The sequence below is a fragment of the Haliotis rufescens genome, unplaced genomic scaffold (genome assembly GCF_023055435.1).
Source record: "Haliotis rufescens isolate VD_foot unplaced genomic scaffold, xgHalRufe1.0.p SCAF_64, whole genome shotgun sequence".
Lineage (NCBI taxonomy): Eukaryota > Metazoa > Mollusca > Gastropoda > Lepetellida > Haliotidae > Haliotis > Haliotis rufescens.
In genome coordinates this window covers 609,909-622,422 of record NW_025964355.1, presented here as the reverse complement: position 1 = coordinate 622,422, position 12,514 = coordinate 609,909, and the positions used below count along the sequence as shown (strand labels likewise).

At 39.9% G+C, this 12,514-nt stretch overlaps 1 protein-coding gene across 1 annotated transcript; it reads right to left on the bottom strand.

Moving 5' to 3' along the window:
* Positions 1–525: 525 nt before the first annotated feature.
* Positions 526–12,062, bottom strand: LOC124127339 (TRIO and F-actin-binding protein-like). The gene is made up of 4 exons (XM_046490732.2): positions 11,469–12,062; positions 7,846–7,978; positions 4,160–4,492; positions 526–3,314 (listed from the first exon to the last, which is right to left on the bottom strand). The coding sequence occupies exons 2-4, from the start codon at positions 7,859–7,861 to the stop codon at positions 2,479–2,481; spliced, it is 1,185 nt and encodes a 394-aa protein (XP_046346688.2). The 5' UTR covers positions 7,862–7,978; positions 11,469–12,062; the 3' UTR covers positions 526–2,478.
* Positions 12,063–12,514: the final 452 nt, after the last annotated feature.

Sequence of the window (12,514 nt, the reverse complement as noted above, 5' to 3'; positions counted from 1 at the left end):
TCACCACTGCACTCAGATCACACTCACCACTGCACAGTCAGATCACATTCACCACTTCACAGTCAGATCACACTCACCACTGCACAGTCAGATCACTCTCACCACTGCACAGTCAGATCACACTCACCACTGCACAGTCATATAATACTCACCACTGCACTCAGATCACACTCACCACTGCACAGTCAGATCACATTCACCACTGCACAGTCAGATCACACTCACCACTGCACAGTCAGATCACTCTCACCACTGCACAGTCAGATCACACTCACCACTGCACAGTCAGATCACATTCATCACTGCACAGTCAGATCACATTCACCACTGCACAGTCAGATCACACTCACCACTGCACAGTCAGATCACACTGACCACTGCACAGCCATATCAAACTGCGCAGTTTAGTCACCCTTGCAGAAATATGGAAAAACACCGGAAAAGGTTTACATAAAAGGCAATACAATGGCTCATAAATGGGGCAGCAGCAACAAATAATGGGCCCTATTACAACAGTTAACATAATCTAGTACACGGAATTTATTTCACAAATCAAGTTTGAGTACATAGGAATTACAGTTTACGCAATGCATAACACTCAAATTACGTCTCCGACCCTTTTGGCAATAATACATAGCTTCCTGATTGAATTTCATAGTTCAGTTACTGAAAACGTAATGTAATTTCATTGATTGTTAACGGACAGTTCACACGCTACATTACCAATCACAATGAACTCGGGTTACAACGAAGTTTGATATAGTGAATATTTGGCGATGAATTTCAACGTTATACGAAGAACTTGCTGACTTTAGCTGTTTACTGTACAGTAAACTACGGTTATAACGAAATCAAAGGGACTACTAATTTTAGTTCGTTATAATCGTAGTTCGTTATAAGTACATATACAGCATGACTACAGCAAGTAGTCGGGACCAAAAAGTAAGTTCGTTATATCCGTCAGTTCGTTATAAGCGTGTTCGTTATAACCGTGATTTACTGGATATGTAACGCTATCTATTGCTAATAATGGGTTTGGCTGTAACCCTGCTCTATGACATGTTTAGGAATATGCCGGTGCGTCAGTGTAATGTCGGAGGAAAGCTCCAAAATACAGACGTTTACAGTTTGGAGCACGAGGAAGGGTCTGACAGGACAAATGACATTATCCGGTTGAAGCTATGATTCGAACTTTCGAACCCCAGATCACAGACGCGCCATGGTTTTGCGTGGTGTTGCGTGTTTCTTTGTGTGTAGCGACTGGACCAACCATGGTTCACATATTATAAAAAAGATAAGACTTCCGTCAAATGATAATGTTGAAAGTGGTGTCACACGGAAATGAGGGTAAACCTGCCCCCACGTATGCTGCAAATGGGACTGCTAGAACACATGGTTTACATGTCAGTCCTCGGGTGGTGCTTCGGAAAATCAGGAACATATGTACAACATGAAGGCATCTTGTACTTCAAAAACAAAGATCCATTTACTAACAACCAAAAAGTGTTCTTTCAGTAGATTGCTTTAATTTTGAGAGACAACATGAGTCAGCACGAGTCGGACAGCATATAGATCGGGCATCAAAAGAAATGTTTCCAATAAAAGTGTCTAATAAAATTGAAGATCCGGGGTAGAATAGATTTTCAGCAACCCATGCTTGCCGTAAATGGCGACTATGCACCCTCGGAGATTTGGTTGATGCATGTCATAGTATCCAAATTGCATGGATCGATGCTCATGATGTCCATCACTGGGTTGTCTGGTCCAGACTCGATTATTTACAGACCAGGCGTTAACAACAAACAAACTGACATGTCAATTCTGAAAATCACGCCATTCTTCGCATGAAACCATTCCATTCATTTGATAGCCTCAAATGCAGTCGAACTTGTATGATGTCCAGAGGAAATCACATGATTCGAGTGCACAACAAAGGCAGTGCAACAATTTCATTACAGATGTAATGACAAGATATAATCATTCAGTCGTGTGACGAGCTGCAAAAGGTGTGATATATGGACACCAAATGCTGGAGCTGCTGGAATTTTGATCGACATAAAGGGAGAAGTTGACTATTGGAAAGTTTAAGACATCCCTCTGGAGGAAGGTGTTTTTGCCACTCTGACTCTGACTCTGACTCTGACGTAGATATAAATATGAAGATATACCTAAAGCTTACGTTAAACTTCTGATGAAAATTTCCGTAATTTGCTTTTGTCAATCTGAGCAAAACTTCGATACATATGCATAAAAAAAACAGATCAGCAAGAAGGGAAGCACAACAGGTACCCATAGTGATGCCAACTTCTTGCCTAACTGCCCAATCCCCTAATCGAGCATAGTGAGTGATTGGGGGAGTGAGTGGGGGCGTGAGTTGCTTTTAAGGCCGCTGTGGTGCTGACAAACCTAGAAGCATAATCGGGGCGAACTGGGATTCGAACCCACGATAAATTTCACATGGATGTTGTCAATGACGAATTATTCCAGACACGTATTCACATTGTATTTGGGCATGAACTTCACATTCTCATAATTGGGACGAGACTGCTTTGAACGTCTGTTCTTTGGTAAATCAAACACAATAATCTCACCGGGAACCGGTGTTGTGTCAGCCTGACTTCTTGGAGCTTCTGTACTTTCTATAGGCTCAAGTGAAGTCGATTTACCATTTTCCCCTTCTTCTATATCATCACGTGTGCCTGATCCCGATAAAACTGCACCTTCCTCGTTGTCAAGGTTCTGTCCTGTCTCTGATCCACTTGAAGCCCAAGGTTCTGATCCACTTGAAGCCCTAGGTTCTGATCCACATGTAGCTCTGGGTTCTTCTCCACTTGTAGCCCTAGGTTCTGATCCACTTGTAGCTCTGGGTTCTTCTCCACTTGTAGCCCTAGGTTCTGATCCACATGTAGCTCTGGGTTCTGATCCACTTGTAGCCCTAGGTTCTGATCCACTTGTAGCTCTGGGTTCTTCTCCACTTGTAGCCCTAGGTTCTGATCCACATGTAGCTCTGGGTTCTGATTCACTTGTAGCTCTGGGTTCTGATCCACTTGTAGCCCTAGGTTCTGATCCACATGTAGCTCTGGGTTCTGATCCATTTGTAGCTCTGGGTTCTTCTCCACTTGTAGCTCTGGATTCTTCTCCAGCTGGTGTCCTCAGTTCTGATCCAGTGAAAGCCCTGGGTCCTGATCCCGATCCGATGTGTGCAACCGCTAATCCATCAGCTGTTTCTAGGCAAGGCGTTGTTGTCTTCCCATCAGGATCGCAAACTTTACTTTTCACTTCTGAAACTTCCCTTTCTGATGTACACACTTTTTCTGAAGAATACAAAAATTCAAACTCAGTTAACTCGATACGCTTTTAGACATCAGAGCACATACTAACAATGGTGTAATATCGAACCTACGCCTGTGCCGATGGTCCACATAATGAGGTTTCGTTGTACACAGTACCATCACTATTGACAAATTATAACCAGATATGGCTTGGGTTGTGGATATATATACACCTGAGATTATGCACTAATGTTGCAATATTTAAGTTAAAGGAGATCATAGGAAGTTGAAGTGACATGCCTCTGACTAAACCTTACACAAGGACATTCGTGAAGCGAGTTCTTGTATCCAGTCTGTGACTATAACCATGAACAATGATCTACACATTCAGTACAAACAGAGAGTCTCCCCAATCCGGTTATGGCCCTTATGACCAAAACAGGAATTTTTTGGACTTAAGAGTTGAGTTTATTTCAATTTTTGTTACATCTGTAGAGGTAACGATGAATTTTGGTGGTGTTGAATACGGCATATACACAATTTGGTGTTTGCATTGTGACAGCGCTTCAGATTGATGTAACAACTTATGGGTGTAGTAATCATGTGAGGCAGTCGAGTAGCCTAGTTGTTAATGCGTTCGCTCATCACACCACACGGGTTCAATTCCCGACATGGGTACAATGTGTGAAGCCCGTGATATTCATGAAATATTGCAAAAAGCGGTGTAAAACCATACTCATTCATTCATTCAGTAATCATCGCATACTGCACCTGGCAGGTAATGCATCATAGTAATAGGGTCATAGGAACATACGTTTAGAGATGCAGTCATTTGTTTAACTTTGCTTCATAGGTCAATGGTAATCAAAACGAACCGACTAATTTACCTATTTGGGGTGTGGTTTTCGTCTTATCACGTTTACCACTGATTTGTTTTGTTCTCTCGACGATCTGGTCCATGACCGCCTGTCCTTCAGTTGTTTCCATGACGAAGACCCCTTTCCCTGTCTTGCACCTTCTACCTGCTTCCACTGTGAAGAGGTTTTGCGTCCTCCCGTACCTCCTGACGCAAAGGTATGGCCACTCCAAAATGAGGTCCTTTGACGTGAGGTCCCAGAGACGCAGCGCATCCTTGTCGATAGTCAGGTTGTAGAGTTCATGTTTAATGTTCTTGGACGCGGTCGGTGGACTTTCACTGAATACGACGCTAAATGTGTTACCTGAAAGTAGTCAGTGAAACATGCATCCTAAAATAAACTCTGTGAATCATTGAATTTGACGTGTCTACAAAGGCCTTAGTGATACCATGATCTGAATCAATCATCTTTGAATCGATATCATTACACAGATCAAATAACGACAGGACACTTTTGAAATTGTTCCGGGCAATATTCATAGCCCTTTTTGAGACGAGTCAAGCCACTTCTCAGGCATCCAGCTTCGTGCGAAGGAAAAGCAAAATTCTCGCTACGCCGTCATCGAGGGTTACCACTATTTTAACAGTTTCAAGCATGGATGTTTTCAGAGCAAGGGCGAATCATGGATTCGATCTCACGATACGTAGATCCGGATCCTGGTACGGCTGAGGGATGCTTAGGGGAATGAAAACTGGTGTGTTTTATATGAATGTATCTTTGTCATAACCCTGATCGTCATCATTGTATACATGTAAATAGAGATACCATGATATACTGAAATTGTGTCTGTGAAATGTTTAATGCATATTTCATATTGATAGTTAAATTTGCATATTTGTTTCAAAATAATGCAGCTATTCCGCAGTCATGGTGCCGGGCTACCATCATCATATACAATAGCGATGATCACCATTATACTTATAAAGTGGATGTAAAGGGTTTTGAAAGCTTGTGTAATAATATTTCGTAATTTCGATTGTATTTCCTGTAAAGAAAATTGAATATTAAAGTTATTTGTTTATAATCGTTTTATTATTCAGGAACGTAAAAATATCTGAAAATCACAGACGACAAATACAGTAATGATGCCCTAAGATTATGTATTAGTTACTGGATAACGTTTATAATACATAAAACACATACTGTGTTGATCGGGATTATTATTGTATCCGCCATGAACAGGAGCTGTAGTTATTATTTCTATTTCTAAATACAGGCGCAAAGAAGCGAACATAATAGGCAAAGAGTAACTTTGATATTGTCTAAATTTATAACGTTACGGCATGATCATTATCCATTATTATTACACTTTATCTGAAACCGAAAATACATTTTGTAGGTTGACTTTCTTCCTTCTCGCTTAAAAGTTTTAGGTAAATTACCACACAATATAAATAATAATGTTACGACATACATATAAATACAACAACAAAAACGAAACGATGTATTAAATCATATTCTAACTGTAACAAAGCAAAACATATTCAAATCAAACTTTTCCGACTCCATACCAAATTTCCCACACATCAAACAAGAAATAACCGATTCATATTACATCGACAGAAATATATCATATTCACAATGTAAATACACACAGTTCATGACATTTTGGTCTCTCTGTCACCACCTATTCGTTTAAAACCACGAACTTGCACAATCCAACAATATGACACTGGAATAGTTTTTGTTTGTTATCATCTTTTGATATACTTTGTAACTTGTATGTATCTAAGATTGCATGTGAACTATATTCTGTAAACATATTGTTTGTGTACACCAAAAAGAAATAAAATACTAAAAACAATAAAAAAAAATATAAGGTAGGTATATATAGTATGTATCATAAAATGATAAATTAATAAGTTAGGTTTCGACATTCCTACTACATACGTGATGCACGATGCGATGTGCAGTATAAAGTATGTGCTGTCCACAGTTTACAAATGTATTAGTTATACTTGTCAAATTGCAACACAATACGATACGTATCATGATCATTGCCATAAGGTACACGGACGTATAGCAAAACGTCTGATACGTATTATGCTAATAATTACACGACACAATACTATAAGGAACCTTACCACGAGATACGATACGTGCAATGTGTTAAAATATTTTCCACATGGTAGAAGACGAGGCGTTACTGTATGACTGGATTCCAAACTCATTATCGTCATTTAGATACTGATATACATCAATTATATAAAGGAGACCCTGAACACTATGGGTGAGTGGGTATGTTTTTATGCCGAAATGAATCCCACATCTCACGCCTAGTGACGATAAACCCTCAACAGTAGTGTTATCATATGATATTCAACGCCACTAAGTCCTGTCATGGATCAAGGACACCAGAAATGGGTTCACATATTGAACACACGAGGGGAATCAAACCCGGTACTTCGGCTAGACGAACGCTTTAACCACTACGCCACCGCAACTCCCCTGAACATAATGGGTTAAGTAGGTTACGTTAAACGTTTGACTATTGCCATATCAAGCTTTAAGTCAAACTCACTCACTCACTGACTCCATGATACACCGATTGACAGTTTACATAGCTATAATTGATCCAATTATAAAACGTGTATGCATTAGTGCTGGATTTGTTCTCGTTGTTGACAACACAAAAACATTTTATCAACATACTCACACGTTTCTAGTGTATGCAATGAAAAGACAGACTATTCACTGTATATATTTGGCATTCACATTGTTGAGCAGTGAAATAAATCCCCTATCGCTGCCAAGTGACGACAAACCCTTGAGAGTGGTGTTATAGAACGTTCAAGACCACATGTCATGACTCGAGGTCAAGAACACTGAAGCGACAATGCAACATCCTGGCTTGAAGTGATCCACAATTTTATTTCACTGTTTTTTGTTAGTGAATACAATATATTTGTTACAAAATATTAGTTGTGACAACGCTACTCGGTGAGATGACAAGCTTATGTATCAACAACCTTCATTGTACATTCTGTATGTATTTGAGCGTCGATAAATCATGATACACATACCGTTGTAGTGATTGTGTTGTTTTACGCCGCATCTATACATGTATGACGTCGGCCTGTAAATAATCGAGACTGAACCAGACAAACAGTTATTGCAATGGTGACCAACGCTCCATGTCATCTGGGGACGATAACGTGCAATCAACTGAGTCACCGAGCCTGACCAGCTGATCTATTTGGTCGCCTTTTACGACCAGCATGGGTTGTGGGGGACCGATTCTAACCCATAGAGCATACCCGTAGCAGAAATCGTAATGTGATGTTTGCAATGGCATGCCCACAGGTTGGCGTACACGTACTTTCTTATTGGTTGTCTTCAGTGTGTCATACATTATGGTTATTCTTGCGATCGGTACATTTGTTTGTTTGTTTATTTATTGTTTAACGGCGCACTCAAGCAATATTGGAGCTATATGACGGCGGTCTGTAAGTCATCGAGTCTGGAACAGACAATCCAGTGATTGATATATAAGCATCGATCCACGCTATTGGGATACGATGACATGTATCACACCAAGTCAGCGAGGCTGACCACCCGATCCCGTTAGTCGCCCCTTGACTTATTCTAACCTGGATCTTCACGGGTGAAGGGTATATGAACATTGTTCATGGTTACTTAATTTAGATTCTGCTTACCTTCTGTCTGTTCCATTATAAGATCTGACTGTGTATCTGTAGGCACAAGGAGGCGTAGTCTGTGTCAGCAGCAGAGTTAGCATCTGGACCACACGGGCGAGTCTGTTCCTGGGTTGGGTACGCTTACTGGGGTCTGGAAGTAAATTGCATATGTGAACGTATCAACCTGCATGACGTCATGCCACGATTTTGATTACAAAGCCACTGTGTGTATGTACACAACACTGAATACTATATTCGACGTGATCCATTCGTACCATCATGTCACATGATACGAGTGAAACATATATATATTTGTGGCTCCTTGGACCAGAGCAATATTTCGATTTGACTGACTATGTATACATATCTGTAGGTATGACAAAACCTTTATCATATATTCTATATGTATTTGACTGGATTATCAACACGTCATACAATAATAACAAATAATACTATTTAAATGTCAGCACGATACATAAAATTCGAGACAAAAGGGTATATATATAGGCGTAGACATTGATTGGATGTAACACTTGACATACAGTCGAACACCGTTGTGTCGAACTCGGATGTGTCGAACTGTCTGTTTGTCTACGCCTATATATATGTATATGTCGAACTCGGATGTGTCGAACTGTCTGTTTGTCTACGCCTATATATGTATATGTATATATATATAGGCGTAGACAAACAAACAGTTCGACACATCCGAGTTCGACACAACGGTGTTCGACTGTATGTCAAGTGTGTTACATCCAATCAATATCTTACTTATACCTATTCATACCGCCCAACATACGTTCATATAGAGAGTATATTTCTTTGTCAGGGATGGAATGCAGTTGATACAACTGAAACCTACATGCATAGTCACCTTTTACGGCAAGCATGGGTTGCTGTAGACCTATTCTACCCCGTAATCTTCAAGGGCCTATATTACCGGAGCATGTCCTTGTACCGGACATGTTGAGTGTGAGCAAACAAACCAGGAAGTAACACAACCCGTCTACTGGTTTTGTAAGTTTGCCATGGTGTATGGGTAACTCCTGCTAAATCGTATTGTAGATATATTTAGTGTTAGAGGGAAGTTATAACTATAAGTAGCGAATATGTAGGTGCTGCTCAGATATATTGGGCGACGAGACAGCATAACAACTCAAGATGATGTGGGATAAGATATTGCTTTAGTACGATCGCCAGGACTTTGTTCTTTCTTTGTTCTTTCTTTATTTCTTTATGAATGAATGAATGAATGAATGAATTTATTTATTTATGTATTTACTTGTTTATTTATTTATTTATTTAATTATTCATGTATTTATTTATTCATGTATTTATTTTTTTTGTACATGGGCCTATCGCCTGAAATACAGAAAAAAATCGCCTGTACAGGATTGAGTTAGTTTGAAAAAAAACAGGGTAACTCTTTATGTGAGATCAGGCAGGAAATCGGCTTATGTGCGATGAGACAGGATATTTACTTATGTTAGATGAGATTAGCTATTTACTTAAGTGAGATGAAACAGCATAGAATTGCTTTGTGGGATAGGATAGCTATAGGGTAACTGTTTATCTGAGATTCACCAGAAAATAAGATATCCCTGCATGGTTTGAAGAAAGTTGGGTTTTTTCAGTTATCGCTGGTGTGAGATCAACAGAGTAGGGTACGAATAATCGTCTTTAATCTTAAACTTCTCCTTACGGGTTTTAAAGAAACTGACCGTATTTTTTTTGCATGAAGTCACATATTTAAACTTTCTTCCCGGTTATTCCTCGTATCAGTCGACATTCATACTAAATTTACCCAGGAAGTGTTTGCAATGATCTAATCTCGAATGAATTTATTTAACATATGAAACTACCAAGCTGGTGTTCATGGTTGACGGACGGGCGCGTTCCTACTGAACTAACGACACCCGACATCACTGTAATGGTACTCAGAATCCAAGGATCACACTCTGGATGAATGTTGGATCAAACACCTTGACCATAGAGCGGATCCTTGCTTGGCTAAGGGACGCAACTGTGCACAGATAACTACGGCACATCACACCACTGTGACAATTTTGTCCTTTTATCTACAAACTCGAAGTTTGTAAATATTGACATCTACAAGATGTTCGAGTACTATATGGAATGTCGTTTTAAATATCCTTCAAGGACGTCAATCACATAAATTCAATTCAACCCCAAGAAAGATAAAGAAATACATTGTAGATTTCTGGAAGCGAATATAAACATTTATTTTAGAATTTAGGCAAATACAGAAATTGACATACTTTTTATATCAGTGTTCTTGAACGGGTTCCAGAGGTTTGGAATCGTCTGCATTCAATGTCTACTAAGCCGTTTGTGACAATGTGGGGCTGTTATGTTACCATTGCTCATTTTAATCCACCATTGGTGTGTCTGGATATTTGGCTCAACGGCACATCACGGCACATCACACCACTGTTGCTTTAATATTTGAGGTGATGTGAGGTGAGGTGAGGTGAAATGGGGTTTAACGTCGCGTCCAAGATTATTGCACTTATATAGCGACGTGCTTGCACGTGTTTGTGTGTGTGTGGCTGCTTGTACTAGTCCGGACTGATGCCGATTTATAGTGCTAGCACACTGAGATACCATGCCGCAGTTTAACATGAATACACCACTCAGACACAGTATACTGTATACAGTATACTGACTCCAAGCCGACCAGTCCTTGTTTTAGCCCCTTAATGCCGAGCGCCAGACAGGGTAACAACAAGTACCATCTTTTAACGTATTTTGGTATGACGCGGCTGGGGATCGAACCCCGGACCTTCCGCACTCCGGGCGGACGCTCTACCACTAGACCACGGAGGCGGTCTTCTAATATTTGAGGGTTGTCACTGCCGTTACAACAGTGTTGCCATATTATGTGACGTGAATACCACATTCACTCACTTGCTGTAGCATATTGTCACAAGCCAGACATAACTGAACATGGTTACAATAAAGGTTGAAAATCAGTTATAACCAAAATACATGAGACCAATTTAATTATCGACTTACCAATAGTAAGCAATACTTATCTTTCTTGGATAGTTAGTGTTGACATAGAGTAGCCTTACTCTAAATTGACTTGTGGCACAGCTGTGATTGGTTGGTTGGTTTGTTGTTTAACGCCGCAGTCAGCAATATTCCAGCTATATGACGGCGGTCTGTAAATAATCGTGTCTGGACAAGACAATCCAGTGATTGATATCATGAGCATCAATCCAAGAAATTTGGATCGATGACCGTGCATCAACCAAGTCAGCGAGCCTGACCACCCGATCCCGTTAGTCGTCTTTTACGACAAGCATAGTCGCCTTTTACGGCAAGCATGGGTTGCTGAAGACCTATTCTACCCCGGATCTTCCCGGGTCGGCACAGCTGTGAAGTCAGATTAGTTTATTAGTTTCTACAAGATCGGTAATGGTACTGTCGTGTCGTTGGATTTTCTGGTTCATCGATCACTTGATTCTCTAGTTTGTATACAGCCTGAAGAGTACCTGGCAGGAGTACAGCTGTGCTGCGTCAAGCAATAGATACTTACTTTTTATGCATATTGTGTGAATGGCGGGTGCTACTGGTAGGGCAGAAAATGCTTACCCTTTTCGCGAACACCTTCTTACCTTTCTTGTTACCGTTTCCCCGTCCTGTGCTTTGCATTCAAGTGCGTATTTTCATAATTTTCTTCCTTTCTTTATCGTTGGGTTCATATTCTGTTTACAGGAAATTGAATAAACGTTGCTGATAATACTATCAAATTGACTAGGAAACAAGGAAAACCATTGTAATATAATGACCCTGCAATACAATTGATAGCAATTCACAGCGTACGATAGCAGTTGTGTATGATCAACGATAATGTCTAACGTTCGTGTGAATAATTAACAGTGTAACAATGACTCGCATATTTATCCTCGCGATGTTGGCGGTGTTATTTCTATCAACCCAAACTACGCCATGTGTTCCTCTGCAATAGATAGTCAGGCAATTGACCACAGAAAGAACTGATATTTATACATGGCAAAACATAAATACTTTTGGGGGGTTTTGGGGGGAAAGTTAAAGTTTTCCCTCATGTCAATCAATCACTCAAAGCATAGATCTGAATATGACCAATTCGTTGGTTTAACGCGTTCATTTATTTCTAGTTCTGGTCGGTAAGTCAGAAGCAGGGAATTGTCCAATTGTATTTGACAATTAATGATCAGATGAGAAAAAAATAAAACTTTATTGATAGCAACTCCTGGTTTATTGCATATAGACAGACAGACAGAAGTTTATTCAATATTTTAGGCCGTATGACCTATTGAACAGAAGTGGGTTTTTTTGTATCAACATTGTCAAGTCATGTGTAGGTAATAATAAGATTACATAAAATATTAACGTCTAATTTCAAAAATCTTCTTCAGGAATATTGACAGAGATGATATTGTATTAGCATTGCGGGAGTGCAACACATTTTTCATCAGTTGTTCATCTTTGTACACAGTTGAAATCATAGTTGCATATAGCGACATTTCGATGTAGCTTCTTACACCGTTATCAAGCTGGAGTGACTCCAACCAAGTGATGAGAGGTATACAGCATGATATGATGTGATAAGCAGATTAACCTTGACAACAACAGGTAACAGGTAGCAAGCAGCATACATAAGGAAGAGAATGTAGGG